Genomic DNA, 16,484 nt, shown 5'->3' with positions numbered 1-16,484 from the left:
TGAAGGTTTTACAAATCCCAGGTCTTTATTGACATCTATCACGTACTGAGTTTGAACCTGAACTCTCAGGTCATTTCGTGTTTCATCAAACCTTCAGTGAAGCATTAAATTCAAATTCTAATTAAATTCTAATTCAAGAATACTTTATCAATCCCACAGGGAAATTAAATGTTGATGTAACTCTTTAATTCCTCAAAGAATCATTGTTGATGGTGATGGCTGTTGGAAGAAAGGATCTTCTGCAGAGGTCTGTACTGCACAGAGGCCAGAACAAAGGAAAACTCACTGGTCAGTCATCAGCGACTACAGACTGGTAGCCCTGACATTTCACAACATGAAGGTCCTGGAAAGACTCCTATTGGCCCACTTGAATAAGCAGACAAGAATATATCAAGACCTCCTGCAGTTTGCTTATTGCTATGGAATTGGAGTTGATACTGTCTTGGAAAGGTAGAGTGTCTTCAGTCAGAGGCTTCTTCAGATTTAGTGCAACACAGACCGCTGCAGAAGATATATTGAGGTGTTGTAATTTTTTTAACTAGAGTAGATTAAAGATGCGGAAGGTAGTAAAAAGTTTGCCACTTCCAGAATCGCAAGCTGGAATCGGAAAATGAAAGTAATCTCATAGAAGGACTACAATTCCCATGATCACAGGATGTACGTCGCCCGACGTTGCAGATGATACCATGGAAACCACTGAGCCACAGCAGAGCAGTTAACTCCTCTTGTCACAGGAGTGACTGCTGCTCGGTGTAGAAGGGAGATCAACTCGACTGCAGTTCTTGTTGGGAAAAATATCTTTCCACTCGTGACGCGCGGTTTCCCGTGTTTTTATTTTTGGTGTCTTTTAGCTGGATTAATGGGTTAATTCCGCTGACTGTTACACGACCGCTTTCAAATATCTTACGTTGAAGAAGATGTTGGAGTCAATTAAAGTTACAGGTAATGTAGTAAATGTTTCGTAACCGCTAAGCATGAATAAAATACGTGGTATATATAGTTGTGATAATCTGAAGGCAGCGTTAGTCGCTTCATTACTTCTACTAATTGGTTCGAGCTGTTTTAACCCACACGTGCCTTAGCTTCAAGATTCACGACACACCGACAGGCTTTGGTTGGCTGAGTCAGCTGATCATCGGTCGCTTGGATGGAAGAAATCGTTTATCTCCATTCTGTTTTTCAATAAATTACTGCGATGATTAAGAAAATAATCAATGAACACGTTGGAATTTAGCGTGGTCTTTCTGTACTCTGCACAATAATACAGCGTAAGCTATAGATTACATAGCTATGTTACATATAACTATGTATATGTTATATGTTACATATAACTATGTAACATAGATATATGATGAGGTTATAGCTATGTAATCTTGTGTGATATCTGCTAGACATTTGACTTCTCAATCTGTAGAATCAATTCATTTAAATTGATGTGAGTTTTGGCAAGGAGCTCACCAATTTTCTGCAGGGTTGAGATCATAGTGCTGGTTTCTGGGATACTTCTCAGCAGCTCATTCTGTGTCGAGTCAGAGAGCCAGCTAAGCTGTGAGGGGATGGTGCTGATGAGGCAGCTGGAACCAGTGTGCAGCTGACATCATGAGACCCAACACAGCGCTCTTTCTGATTGTATCAAATCGTCTTTGCAAAACCCTTTTCTGTACTGCCAGCCTCTGCAAGCATAATTGGAATCAATTCCAGTGAATAGTCAAGACCTGACTTCTGATCCTGAAAAGCCCATAGCTGTACTGTCCTTACTGAGCAGCAGCAGTCAGGAGGTCTGACCACAGATTACGAGTGTCTCTTGCTGCCTGAGGTGTAACAAAGTGTGTTATTACCAGACTGGAAGTCATGTTTTCAGCGCTTTGTGTCACTTCAGCTTCTTATCAAAACAGAGTGACGCTGAAGCAGGTGTGACTCAGAATAATCTGACTCCTTTTCGGCTTTCTCTCCTCTTGCAGAACAACTTCAATGGCCAGAGGTGGATTTGTCTAAAAAGTCAATCTTCAACTCTGTTGGCAGAGTGGTGAGTCCAAACCAGGTGTGCTTTGCAACATTTCCTTCCCCTGTTCTTGAGGACCTCCTGCTGCAAGCCAAAGAGGAGGAGAAGAAGCAGAAGGCAAAGGAGTCCCAGTGCAAGAGACCGAAGTCTTCGATGAAAGGTGGGCTGGCGCTTAGCAAAAGAAACTGCGTGATTCTGGCTCAGAAACAGACCCATAGTCCAGATGGGGATGAGAAGCCCGTCCAGACAAACTGTGTCCACTCATACAGGAACTGCAATCTTCTGAAGCCAACTCTGAGCCTAACAGTAGCGGGCAGCAAGATGGAACTGACCCCCCGCACAGTTTCACTGCTAAGAAAAAACCCCAGTCTTAACGCCTACCGTTCTGTGCTCTCATCCCCCTACAATGCAGCCGCCTCTCGGGAGGTGGAAAACACCAAGAAGCTCTGCATCTTTACTGCCATCAAGCCATGCAATGTTGACAGAGAGAAGGACAAGTTCTTCAAGTCTGATTTCAGCTACAACCCCCAGTTTGAATACAGCAGTCCTGCCTCTGCAGGTTTCCTGGCGCGCCATAACCACGCCTCTGATCAGTTCCTAGCTCAGGTAAGGCTGCATTCCTCCTGCAGACATCTAGTTTGATTTCTGTGGTGCTTTGTTGGAAAGTGGAAAGAAAATGAGAAGTGTGTGTGTGTTTGTATTCAGCCTCTCTGAGCCTCTTCTGGGGTTCTCTCTGTCTACGTCTATAGAGACATTTTTGTTGATTCTTTGCAAAACGACTGAAGCTTCTGTTGGATGAAGGGGCAGTATTATGTGTTCTCCAGACACATAGTTTGATTTAATAGTACAATCAAGTAAAACTGTTACCTTCAGCTATAAAAATTGTATTAAATTAAATTAAACATTGTAATTTATCAGCTTCAAATTAGGCCTCTGTCTTGCGGTCTCAGTGTTGTAGTTTCAGATGAAGTCTAGTCTCGGGTCTTTTGTAGCTTCTGATAGGCTTTCTTCCAGGTTTAACCTTCAAACAGACAGACTTCTGTGCTCCCAGTTATTGACCTGCTACCTACACTTTGATTCAACTCGGAATAGAACTTCGAAACTACAACTGTAAGAAAGATGTCAACAATGGGAGAATGACAAACTGCAGGGATGAAAATGCGGTTGCTGAATACATTTATGTATCAATGTTTGCTTCTGGGGGAAAGTTGTTAACCTTAATGATTTCAAAAACCACATTGGTTGAGCCAGAGAGTCATTATTGTCACATGAGCTGTAGACTAAGCAACAGCTTTGGGGTAGTCTTAGAAGTGAACGTGAGTCTAGTCAGATCTTTTCCCTCATCACGATGAAGTGAAGACTCAGCCGAAATGTTGTTAATGAAGCACTCTCTGGTCAGCAATAGTATAATTTTGGAGGGAGTATTGTGTAATGTCATGGAAAAAACTATTTCCAAGCACTGTTCAGATAAAATCACTCAATCAGGTTTATTCATGCATTGTGCACAAAGCAGAGAGCTCATAGGACAATCAATAATCAAGCAAGTCTGGATGCAAAGCTCTGCCAGGATGATACAACACATGAATTTTTTGCAAGGACAAGGAATTAAAAACAAGGGGCGAGACGGTCTGGTTCTGATGCAGCTGTGGAAAACAAACTTCCAGCCTCGTACATGTAACCCAAATAGTTATTTTGGTTAGAGTTCACAAGCATTACTAGTCATTATAACATGACTGGCAGATGTGACCTTATTGTAATCTTTTCCATCACATATAATAAATGGAAAAGTCTATGTTCAATCTAATCATGTATGCGTTATGAAGCCTAACATTTAAAACTAAGGGGGGAAGGATGATCATTATGTGCAATACACACTTTTAAATGTAGGCTTCATCTGGTTCTTTCCATTCACACAGATTCTAACTTTTGGTGCACTAATAAATTGGCATTGATTTTCAAAATTTTTATGTTTTGAAAGGGGCATTATTATGTAAAATTAGCCTTTTTGAGCTTTCCATCATGTTATAATGTTATTACTATGGAGATAACAGCAAATCAACATGTGTCAACAGTTAACATAACATGTCACCATCTCTGAGGTTTCAAAGAGAGTTCCTGAGGGTCTCTTCTGTTGCAGGCAGTGAACATCATGGAGCTGGCCTTGAAGAGATATGGCAACTATGAGATGTTTGAGCAAGTCACCGGTGGGGACCTGCTTCCCAGGAGTCGGATCTGGATCAGCGTGAAGAGATACATGGAGAAGGAAGGTTGTGTGGGTGAGGTACGAGGAGAGCAGGCTGCTCACTTCTCTCACGCTGACTCCAGATTGGATCCAAACCGGCTGTATTCTCTGAGAGAATGCAGTTGTGTGTTGTATTTTCCCCTGGCCTCGCTTGGCCTGCAAAGTCTTTGGTTTGTTTGAGTGCATTAATATTGCAGTACAACACAAAGCAGATCGCACCAGTGAAGTTAGTCCAGGGGAAAAGATTTCAGATTTGTCCACTTTTTCAAGATCATCCCTCAGTTTGCGTTCCTGAACCAGAATTTATGGAATTAAACTAATCTATGTCATATTATATGTTTATAATCCACTGCTGAACACTGTTCACATAGAAACATAACCAGGGCCTGATGAAAGAAAATGTTAACTCCTGGACCAGAGCCTGTTTTGGTGCCATATCCTCACAAGTTTTATTTCATTTGTATCTTATTTTTTATTTATTTCCTCAATAGTAAATATAAACAGTTCATGTAACAATGAAAAGAAATTATGAATGAAAAGGAGCAGAAAGAAGGGTGACCTTATGACATCTGCCTCCTGTCCATGTACAGAGTATGTGGACAAAGATTCAACTCAGAAGACAATAATAATTATTATGATTTTATGCATTTGGACATAATTCAAATGCATAAAATATACATAACAAACCATCAGCTTATATCGCCATCAGCTATATCACTTCATCATAATGATTTGTTCTGCTGACAGATTGTCGTCCAGGTGACAGATGACTTACTGTCCAGAGCCTCGATGACGATGGTGAACGGTCAGCCCACTATGACCATCAATACGTCCAGCGCACGGGAGTACTGGCTGGAGGGCATGCTGAGGCATGAGATCGGTGGGTGCAGTGGATCTGACACACATGTCCTCTATCTGCTTTCACTTGCTCTCATCATAGCAAGTGAAAATAAAACATGCAACAGTTTCTTTCTGAGAGTATAGAATATGACATATTGCAGAAGTATTCACATCCCTTTTGTAACATTTAGTTTCTTTATAACTTCTAAATTTTGGATCTCATTAGTAACATTATGTTGTGTATTTGTTTGTAGCTTTCATTACTCTGGTTCCCCTTAGTAAAATTGAATTCATAAATACTTTATTTTTCCCAAAGAGAAATTAAATGATGTTCGATGATGTTTTCACATCATCATTGAATGATATGAGCTACTTGGATGTAACTCCAAGTAGCTCCAAATAAACCAAATATATTGAAAGAATGGTTGTGTGGTATATGGTGATGTGTATGGTGGATAGGAGGGATCTCTGGTTGCAGTCCATCTTGCAACAAATCTGAAGAGGCCTCTTACTGAAGACTGTTGCAATGACGAAATTCCACAGTAGAATGTCCTGGATGACACCATCAGTCAGTGGTAGCTGTGCTAATCAATGTCATTTGCTTTTGCCACTCCTCCTTTAAATCTCTGTCTGGCCATATGGTCAGAGAGATGCTGGAGTTCTCTTATTTGATTCTTGATTGTTATTGTCTCTACTCTCCTCCTTTTCAGCTCCTCTGGGATTTGGGTCCCAGATGAGCCCAAATCCTAATGTCAGTGCTGAGTGTCTAAAATGCTAATCAAATGCTCTAGTTTGTAAAAACAAGTTAGAGCTTGTTGCCATGATTACAGATTAAATAACTTTCCAAAAATAAAAAAAGGGAGGAGCAAAACTCCTTCCAGCTGCACAGCATCCAAAACCATAGGGAATAAATGTCTAAACCTGTGATGCCTTGACCAAAAAAAAAAAAACAACAAAAAAAAAAGATGAATAAACATCAAGAAAAGAAGATTAATAATGGCAGAATTAAATTCAGGTTAAATTCTAACGCAACCACAGCTGTATGAAGTGTTCTCTCTGTCTCAGGCACACATTACTTCCGAGGTCTCAACAACTGCCAGCAGCCGTGGGGCAGCAGCACGGGGAGGAGAAAGCACAACCTGAAGCCTCTGAACCCAACAGAGGAGGGCCTGGCCAGCATCCACAGCGTTCTGTTTAGGAAGGACCCCACTCTGTGGCGCGCTGCGCTGCTCTATTATACCGTCTATCAGGCCAGGCACACGTCCTTCACTCAGCTCTTCCGCAACCTGGGACGTTTTGTTCAAGACCCACACACACGCTGGGATTACTGCGTCCGTGCAAAGAGAGGCCAGACCAACACAGCCCTGCCAGGTATGTGGAACCAGCTGACCTGACATGCTCAGGACTGATCTTGCATAAAAACTTGACTGGTGTTTTCTGACTTCTAATCCTGAAGGATGTTTCAGTAAGGACCAGGTTTATCTGGAGGGCATACTGCAGATCCTGAGATACAGAGACAAGATCAACTTCCCAATGCTGATGGCTCTGGGAAAGGTGAGCAATCTGAACTCTACTCCTCTAAGTCCTGGAATATCTTATGATCCCCAGGTTCAAACCTTCTCTGGCAAAAATTTCTTTTGTCACAAAGAACCAGATTTGAGTTCATCAATCTGATTTACACTAATCTGGAAGAGACCAGCCCTCTGTGCTACACTGTTTGCTTTGTACAAAGCAAAGAGGACTCCTCTAATGAGAAACGATTGGTTGCTGGAGACATTGACTCTGTTGAAGTTTTAGTTTTTGCCTGTAATGCACCAGTTTGATGGTAAAAAGTTTGCCAGAAGTTGTGTGCATTGTAAGCAACCAACCTCCACTGTGAAAAGAGAAGTGCTGATCGGAATGAGGCAGTTGTTAATGTTGATTTAACATCTGGAAGTGTGGTCAACATGGACCAACACAGTTTTGTTCTCTTCCTCCGTTGTCATTGCTAAAATTACAGAAAGACTACAATTCTAAAACTTTGCAGAATATCAATGATTATGGCAATTTTGTTTTCAAAATTACTGTGTTTCCATTAATCAAGTTTATTTTCATAATTCCAGTTTGCGCAATTTTATAATCAATGGAAACACAGGTTCCATGGTATTCACATTCAGCCTTTCTTTTTAGATATTTGACCTCTGTCTTCATGTACTTGAAGGGAATGCAGTATCTCTACTGCTAACCAATTCCTTTCATTCTTCAGGAGAACAAGGAATTGTTTTTTTGTTAAATTCCAGGCAGTACTGTGAGAATGGTGGGTGATGACACCCAGACTGAGCTCCAATGACTAGTGCAGTGAATCAGAGTTCCAGTGGGATTTCACTGTCTTTGCATATCCATTTTACATGTTTGTGTCCCCTTCTCTTCCTCTAGGAAAAATTAGTTATTTTGGACTCTGAATCACCAGGTCAAGTGCAAGGTTTGGTGGAGGGAGGATTATGGTGACGGCCTGTTTGTCTGGAGTTGAGCTCCTTGGTTCTCAAGGAGGAATGAAACTCTTAAGGAACTCTTAAGGCGTTAGACTTTTTGCTCTTGGTTTTGTGGGAACAGTTTGAGGACTTCTGTTCCAACATAACTGAGCACCATTTCACAGAGTAAGATCCATAAAAACATGGATGAGAAAATTTGGTTTAAAACAACTTGATTTGTATGCACAGAGTCCAACGCCAGTGTTTTACCTCAAATATGCTCTTCTGAAACAATGGTAAACAAATCCCAAGAAATATTCCTAAAAGTTGTGCAAAGCCTTCCTAGAACTGCAGAGGGTGGACCAACTTCAACCCTGTGTGTTGAATGTTTGTCATTATAGGGCATTATTATATAAAATGTACTTTTTTAGTGTTCTATTATAACGTTATTCCCTATATAATGTTATAGCTAGCTTGTGTTGTAATCAAGTAACATAAGTAACTTGATTGTGATACAAAATGGCACTCTGTGGCTGGAAAATACACAATACTCCCATCTAAACTTCATGTGTGTGTGAAGACAGAGGAGAGTTTAAGATGGTGAAGCAGCACATTGGTTGACATCCGTGATAAAAAGCTGAATACCTTCTTTATGTTCCTTTACAGCTGTATTCTTTTTGAGCTCTTTGGCTCTTTTAGATCCAGTCTCTTCTCCAGTTCATCATCAGTGAACTGTATCTGTAGAGAGCTATTCTTTGTGACACACCATCATATTAAACGAGGCATCTGTGCTAAGGATGGCTGCATATCTGACTTCTACAAAAGCAAAGAGCTTAAATAACCACCTCCATGGAGGAACATGCCGCAGTCTCCTGCTTCAAAGGACCCAATGCAATAATGATGAAACAATACATGTTGTGTAAGAAGTATTGTCCGAAAGTTCCTTTTTTTTTGTTTTTGTTTTTGTGAGGAAGGTAAACATGTATCTGATTAGAGCAGCCGTACTGATGGTCTGAAGAGGTTTAACTTTAGTCTTTGTTGACTTCAGGTGTCATTTGAAGACGTGGATCGTCTGACACCTCTGGCTCAGATGGATAAGGTCCGCATCCCACATTTCATGCAAGACCAGGAGAAATATGCTGAGCAGCTGACAAAGATTATGGTGGTCAATCAGCTGACAGATGAAGAGCTGAAGACCCTCATCTAAGCCAGTCCTTCTCCTCTTCCTCATCGTCCTCCTCAGTCCCCCAATAAAAGCTGCTGTGCTCAGCTCCTGTCTGCATGCATCACATCACTGCATGCCTGGTAACACAGCTGTGAATTGTGCAGTGCTGTGGTGTTAAATTCTAATACTGATCAGTCAGTTATTATTAATGCTAGAACAAGATGATGAGCTCTATCTTTCTGGTTTTATTCAGAACCCGAGGAGCAGTGCTCTGGATCAGCTGCAGCTGGAGGATTTATTTTTTAGTGAGAACTTTGAAGACACTGTTGCAGTAATCAATGCGACTAAAGATAAACACATCATGGATGTGTTTCTCTAGATCTTGCTGGGACATTAATCCTCTAATCCTGGAAATGTTCTACGGGTGATAGAAGGCTGACTTTGTAACTGTCTTTCTGTGTCTGAAGGTTCAGCTCAGAGTTCATCACTACACTCAGATTTCAGTCTGAGCTCTAGTTTCTAACTATAAAACTGAAGCTGAGTGTTGTCTCTATCATTCCTCTTTAAGTCCAAAGAAAACTTCAGTTTCGTTTCTGTTCAACATGGCACATCCACACATCTATCTGTTTTAATTATCTGACCAGTGATTGGACAGTTCAGAGTCACCTGTATATCATCTGAGAGCTGTGTATCATCTGCATAGTAATGACAATTTGCACCACAGCATGCTTTTCTCCTTCTTTATGCAAAAAAACTACATTTATGATCTTCCTTTTATCTTTAATTTTATGCTCACTGAAATGTCTGTACTTGTGAGTCCATGAAACCTAATTTAAGTTGAATTGTTAAATTGGATTCTTCATTGTGCTCACAATCCTGGCCTGATGGAGTCATAAAGTTTCCCTCAAAGTTAGTGATCTTCATGAGAGGTCTCTGAACTGATCACACTGAGCAGTAACCAAATCGGTCACCGCACACTGCCAGCCTTTAAGTCTCCGGTCTAAATGGGAGACCTGACACCACTCAGGGCCACAGACTGGTGAATGAGAGTGAGCAGCCATGGCACACTGCACACAATGAGTGTCACTATACACATCATTCATGTACTCTGACATTTGGTTGTATGCAGATCACAAGCCTCACAAAGTGTCCTGTAACCTCAGCATGGTCAGTGTCTGCTGTGCTGTGACCGGATCTCACACACCACTGAGCCCAACAGGTCCAGTGGCACCTCATTGTCTGGTCCAGGGTCATTTTAATAAGGGAAATGACTCCAGTGCTATTATGCCTGAATCTAACAAACCTTTAAGTCCCACACAGCAAGAAACATCTATGCACTCAAGGCACAATAATTAATGTCCTATTGAAGACAATCATCAAGACACTCATACACACAAGCATTTCTAAAGGAAATTTGTTACTTTCAGAAATTAATTTTCTAGTCATCTTGTGAAGGGCAAAAAACTATCCAGAATCCTTTATAAATTCTAATTGCCCACACCTTTTTGACAACTACATTCTGTTTGATATCCATGCAGGTGTTATCCAAATCTAAGATCAGATAAAATACAAAGTCACTGACATCTATCAGTGTGACTATGAGAAAGATTGAAAACTGAAACAGTTTGATTAGATAGAAAATAATATAATATTTATTTTTAAGTTCAGTTTTCCAGGTTTTATCTAATTTATCCACAAATGGAGAAAACATGGAGCAACAGAGAACCTTCTCAGGAGTGGCTGCTACCAAAATTACTTTAAGATTTCATATACAACTCATGAAGAAGATAAAATAAGAACCCAGAGCCATGTCTGAAACTCTGTGGGCCCCATTTGTCTCAGCTGAGGTCAGAGATCATGATTCAAACATAAGAGACGAGGCAGAAAATGACCTCCACAGCAGAGCCCCAAGGCCAGAACCTGCTGACCATAAAGAACCAAAAAGACCTATATATGTTTAGAAAAAAATATCTTGATGATCCCCAAGACATGAGAAAATATTCAGCAGTGTGAAGGATTGTGTTGACATTATCACTGCAATCAGTGACTGAATGCAGTCTGCTAGATTTTCTCAGGTTGAAAACATTTTAGACTATTTGAATGATAAACTTGACTGAATTGTTTTGTAACATGGGATCAGATTAGAATCTGTATATGTCATGTTTGGTGAGTGGTGGTGGACAAAAAACCAGAAGAGCAGAGGCATGAAATAGATGAAAATATTTAATGATAGTAATGAACCAAACTTACCTAGATGAGCACGGGAAGAACACAACCAGAAACAAAAGGGGAAAAAAGCAGCAAAACGCAATTAGAGTAGAGAAGAAGTAACAGGAGTTACCAGCAGTTAAATAGAAGGAAACAGCAAGGAGTGACTGAGAATGAGTTGTAGTTATACTGGAGAGGTTGGTCACTAAACAAGGAACAGATAGCTGATTAGGAACTGATTTTAGGTATGAGAAGAGAGTAGAAGGCAGGCTGTGGGGAGAGAGAAAGTGGCGTGGGGGCAAGGGAGAGTACAAGAAATAAACACAAAAAGAATAACGAGAGCTAAGAAACATATTAAAACTAGAATAAAAAAGAGTAACTAGAAATAAGAAATAAACATAATGAACTAGAATCATAAAGAAAGGACTGAACCAAAGTAAAACCGAGGACTTCTAAGGAAAGGAACTAAGAAACACAGAAATGAACAAAACTTCAAACAACCTGAGATCCTGACAATACAGAAACCAAAATGTGATTTAAGTTTATTTAAAACATGAGAATAATTAGTTAATATTTACTATATTCATTAAAGTTTCTGTGAAAATAATTACTGTTTGCAGGTTAAAATATGTACAGCATGATAATATACAATGGTAATTTGTCTATATGATTGACCTGAAATGTAAATATAAATAAACTGGATTTAAATGACCTTATTTAACATAAGGTTAAATAAGGTGAAAAGTTAAAGCTATATAACTTTGACCACTGGTTCCATCATGGACAGCAGTTGATTTTATTTGTTAAGGACATCCTTTTGTATTATCCTTACCTTATTGCAGTGCTTGTTTTGTTTAGACAACTAAATAACTGATCTGGCCCACTAGGTGGCTCCCTTATCAGTCAGATGAGAAACTATGAACTCAGCAGCTGATGGGACCTAAATAAAGACAGTGAAGGTCTGATGTACTAGTACAGATGCATGTGTTGTTGGGTCAAATCCTGTGACATGTTTAGAACTCTGATACAGGAGCAGAATGTGATATACCATAGCTGAGCTTATCAGTGTTGTTTCATTTGAATATTCTGAGATAACAGCTGGAGCCTATATAGTGCAGCATTGTTTTTTTTTCATGGATAAGCTTTAGAATAATATTTAATTATGAAACATAAAACAACAAAGACCTGCTGTTAACTGAAAATGTAACTTGACCCTCAGTGATCAGTAACACAGTCCAGTCCAGCAAAACAGTGCAGCACTGCAGCAAGAAGATCCAGGATTTGAATACTGATCTGGGACTTTCTGAGTGATGTTTGCCTGTTATCTCCATGCAGGCTGCAGTTCTCTCTGAGAAGTTCATCTTCCTCTCACAGTCAGTTAAATGGTCTCTCTTGGGAGCCATGTGTCTGTGTATCTGGTTGTTTGTCCTGTGTGTGTCATCTGGTGTAGACTAGTACCAGTCATTCCAGTCATCTCACCTAGTGACAGCTGGAGATGGACTCCGGCCCCTGGTGACCTTCTAAAGGTTGGAGGAGTTTAGATGATAGAATGGATGGCCGACCCAGAAAGAGCAATGCTGAGGCAACTGTTGTTTCCAGGGGTTTATTGAGTCACTCTGTGTATCTGGAGAAAGAGTTGTGGTCCTTTATGTGGAAGTCTAGTGTGGTAGGGAAGAATCTGAGTATGAGACAGTAGTGAGGTTTGTGGTAGTGGTAGCAGAAGGTTGTGGTGAATACTGCTCTCAGCTGCTTTTTTCTAGTAGTTGTGTCTTTAAAAGACAAGGGCAGCGCACATGAGACATGAAGAAAAATGTCCTTGCAGTAGAAGGAGACCAAGGTCAGGAATGATAGCTGCAAGAATGAAAGGGAAGGTTTAAAAGACGGTAGTGAGCACTAGCATGGTGTTAGGTTTGGAAAGAGTGGCCTAACAAAAAGACAACAGGTAAATCTGGAGACGTTTAATTCCCCAGTGGGAATTAGATCAAACCCCCAATAAACCAGTATCACTGCAGAGCAGAGTTAGATCTGTTAACATCAGCAATAACTCTGGCTATGGGTGATTTTAGAGCAATAATGAGCAGATGCTTGTCAGGTCTGGTCTTGAGAGAGGTGGAAAACGCAGCAGGGACACAGAATGTAAATAACAAGTTAAAGAAAAAACAGTCTGACAGGATTTAGAGAATCAGTTGCTGAAACTCCAACTGCAGGAAGCAAAACAAAAACTGGTTTAAAAAAAAGTTAAAAGAAAACATGTGATGGTTGCAGCTGCAGCAACATTCAGGGAGGGGTTCCAAATTACATGCAAAACACTGACCAATATGTGGGAGGACCTGCTCCTCTGTCTCTCTATCCTTTTATGTATCCCCTAAAACAGGTATGGGAGGAGCCCTCGTGGAGGGGGGTAACGTGGGGTTGGTTGTAGTCGGAGAGGCTTGGGATGAGGCCGTGGAGCAAGGGGTGGCATGACGTATGTTACTCCTGTGGCAGGCCTGGACATTGGGCCCAGCAATGCTGGGACACAACGCAAGGTCAACCAGGTATGATACCTCACAATCCAGGTGTCATTCCCGCACCAAATGGACCCGGACAGTACTCTCAGTGGGACATGGGGCCCACACAGGGTACCTACTGACACACCCCTGAGAACCCCAGGGACAGCGTGGGCAATGCAGATCCCTTGCTGTCAGCAACAGTGGAGGGGAGACACACAGACTTTGTGGTTAACACCGGAGCCACACATTCCACACTGAACTCTGTCCCTCCTTTTTGCCTGACATCACAAACTGTATCTTTAACAGGGTTCTCAGGGCCTGAACAGAGTCTACCATTCACTACGCCTCTGACCTTCAGTTTGGGCAAGCAGCAAATGAAACATTCTTTTGTTAGTTCTCCCGCAACTCCTATCAATTTGCTAGGGAGAGACTTGCTGAAAAAGACGGGAGCCACAGTCATGTGTTCTGCTGATGGACTAATTGTTGCTTTTCCCAATGGCACCTCCCTTCGCTGTGGAAATTTTCACACTGATGAACAGTTTCTCATGCAACCAGTGGTATCTAAATATGTTGACATCTACTGGGGCCTCCTGACGAACTTACCCTCCAGCAGCCTGATGTCAACCTTCCTGGATCCTGGCTCTACGTCCCTATGTCTCGCCTCCTGACATAGGACATAGTCGTAGAAAAGGGAGTTGTCCCTTTTCTACGACAGACACAACTCCGAGTGGTACCAGGAAGTTTTCCTTTCCTCTGTGGGGGAAACGACCTGGGAGGTAAAAATGTCAGATATTTTTGTGGCTCCTGGTGGTATGGCTGCTGCTATCTGTCTTACAGAACAACAATCAGAGTGGTATCAAATGTCTGAAGAAGCTGTGCCTCACATCTCTCTCTTTGCACCCTGAGCATCAAGCTAAAGAACTGGGCAGCATGGTTAAACGGTCACTGGCAGCCACAGACTGAATTGTCACCGCAGTGCCAGGTTTGTTTTTCTCCCCCTCTCTTGACACATACAAGATCAGTTTTTCAGGGTCTGAAACAGTTGAGCTCCATCATGAACAAGTGTCCAGACATCACGGTAGAGAAAAATTTGAACACCCTTTAGCAAAACATATGATAACATCTATGCCTGCTTCTCTCTGGGCAGAATCGCCTACAAATGTTGGGCTTGTTTCTGTTCTCCTATTTCATTTTAGGTGGACTCTGAGAGACCCCTGTGGATTCCTCAGTATCCACACAAACCCACAGCTGAACAGGGCATCGCAGAAACAATAACAGGGCGAATTGAGGCTGGCGTGCTGGAACCCTCACAGTCTGATTGGAACACTCCCATTCTCCCAGTGGAGAAAAGGTACCGGTAAATACAGAATGGTCCAGGATCTCAGAGCAATAAATGCAGTATTCAGGACACCAACTGTCCTGGTTCCTAACCCATATGTGTCTATTTCTGCATTAACACCCAGTCAGCAGTGCTACACCTGTATTGATTTGGCAAATGCATTTTTCTGTCTCCCTCTGGCTGAAAGCTGCAAGGACTACTTTTCATTCACTTACAGGGGATAACGGTGGCGTTACACCAGGCTGCCACAGGGCTTTGCCCTGACCCCAGGGCTGTTTAACTAGGTTTTGAAGGAAATCTCCCTCCTGGACTACACCTTGCTGTTTTTCCTTGATGTTTCAGTAATAAAACTGGCTGTTAACAGAGTTTTGTTCCACAAAAATGGGGGAGAGAGAAAAGTACTGATGTACTTATCTGTAATGATGGACAACATGGAAAAAAAAGGCATTGCACACAACATGCAGCTGGGATAGCCAAACTGATACAAAAAACCGCACACATAGTCAAGGGACATGCACTGCAGGTGTTAACTGTACACAGTGTGGTGGCATATGTAAATTCACAGAGTTTTACCATGACAGCGTGGAGACAACAAAGACTTTCCAAAGTCCTGGAAGCTCCAAACATTTCATTCACACATGAAGGCATAAACATGGCAGATTGTTTTGGAGAAGGAGAACCACATGAGTGTGAAGAGCTGGTGGCAAAGACAGAGAAGGTAAGACCAGACCTGGAAGCAGCTCCTCTGATGGGACTAGAGGTGAGACAGTTGTTTCAGACACACAAATTTGGCCATGATGTGTTTCTCGGAGGAGGAATTAAATGACAAACTGACACTGGAAGAGATGAAAAAATGCCAAAAGGCGACGTTGCTTGAAGAGAAAAACATGTGGAAGCACAGAGGCGCCACTGAAACAAATAGATGCTGAAGGGGCCCAGATAGCAGGTTAATTCTGCCCCCTGGGAAAAAACAGAAACTGTTTCAGGAGGCTCATGGGGTTGGACATGTGGGGACTAAACAAATGATGCACAACCTTAAAGAATGGTGGCACTCCTACATGGTCGACATGGTGAAACATTTTGTGAAAAATTGTGTAATGTGTGGACAGTTCAACCCTGAGAAAACTTTAAATCCCCAACAGGGACAATTTCCTCCACCTACATGTCCAGGGAAAGAGATAGTGTTGGATTTCTCAGACATGGTGAACACAGTGCAAGGCAAAAGATATTTGCTGGTTTGAGTTGTTGCTTTCACAGGGTGGCCGGAAGCCTGGCCAGCAGCAAAAGAGGACAGAAGGCAGTGTGATAAAAAGTCTAATTAACCATTATATCCCCAGGCACGGTTTCCCAGAGAAAATCAGGTTGGACAATGAAACCCACTTTAAAAACAAGGACCTGCAAACAGTGGAGGCCCACCTCGGTCTAAAACACAGGTTTGGAACAGTGTACCGCCCACAATCTCAAGGAAAAGTGGAAAAAATGAACCAGAACTGGAAAACAAAATTGGCTAAGGTTTGTGCACAAACAAAATTGAATTAGGTTGATGCATTACCTCTGGCTCTGATGTCCATCAAGTGTTCGATCAACTCCAGGACGGAACTGACACCATTTGAGCCATTTTTTCACAACACATCCTCTTAGGAGAAGAAGAGGAAAAGTTCACTGCTCTGAGCAGTGAACTTAGTAGTGAGACAAGTGAACTTGTCTCTTTCAGACAGACTTTACGTAAAGAGTCCAGATATGGTG

General features: G+C 41.7%; 1 protein-coding gene across 3 annotated transcripts; it reads left to right on the top strand.

Moving 5' to 3' along the window:
• The first annotated feature begins 668 nt into the window (after positions 1 to 668).
• On the top strand, positions 669 to 9,619 carry matcap2 (microtubule associated tyrosine carboxypeptidase 2). 3 transcript variants are annotated; one of them, XR_008604938.1, is made up of 8 exons: positions 669 to 942; positions 1,962 to 2,608; positions 4,140 to 4,283; positions 4,992 to 5,124; positions 6,150 to 6,455; positions 6,541 to 6,638; positions 8,583 to 8,839; positions 8,953 to 9,615. XR_008604938.1 is itself a non-coding variant. In XM_055021918.1 (8 exons), the coding sequence occupies exons 1-8, from the start codon at positions 918 to 920 to the stop codon at positions 8,739 to 8,741; spliced, it is 1,260 nt and encodes a 419-aa protein (XP_054877893.1). In that variant the 5' UTR covers positions 669 to 917; the 3' UTR covers positions 8,742 to 9,619. The 3 variants fall into 3 exon arrangements, 2 of the variants coding, with proteins under 2 accessions (XP_054877893.1, XP_054877892.1); XM_055021918.1 differs by having other exon boundaries at positions 1,962 to 2,162; positions 2,415 to 2,608; positions 8,583 to 9,619; XM_055021917.1 differs by having other exon boundaries at positions 8,583 to 9,618.
• The last annotated feature ends 6,865 nt before the right edge of the window (positions 9,620 to 16,484 follow it).

This window comes from Poeciliopsis prolifica, unplaced genomic scaffold, assembly GCF_027474105.1.
Source record: "Poeciliopsis prolifica strain line A6 unplaced genomic scaffold, Auburn_PproV2 SCAFFOLD080, whole genome shotgun sequence".
Classification (NCBI taxonomy): domain Eukaryota; kingdom Metazoa; phylum Chordata; class Actinopteri; order Cyprinodontiformes; family Poeciliidae; genus Poeciliopsis; species Poeciliopsis prolifica.
Note: the sequence above shows the minus strand (reverse complement) of the source record. Positions and strands in the feature narration are given on the sequence as shown.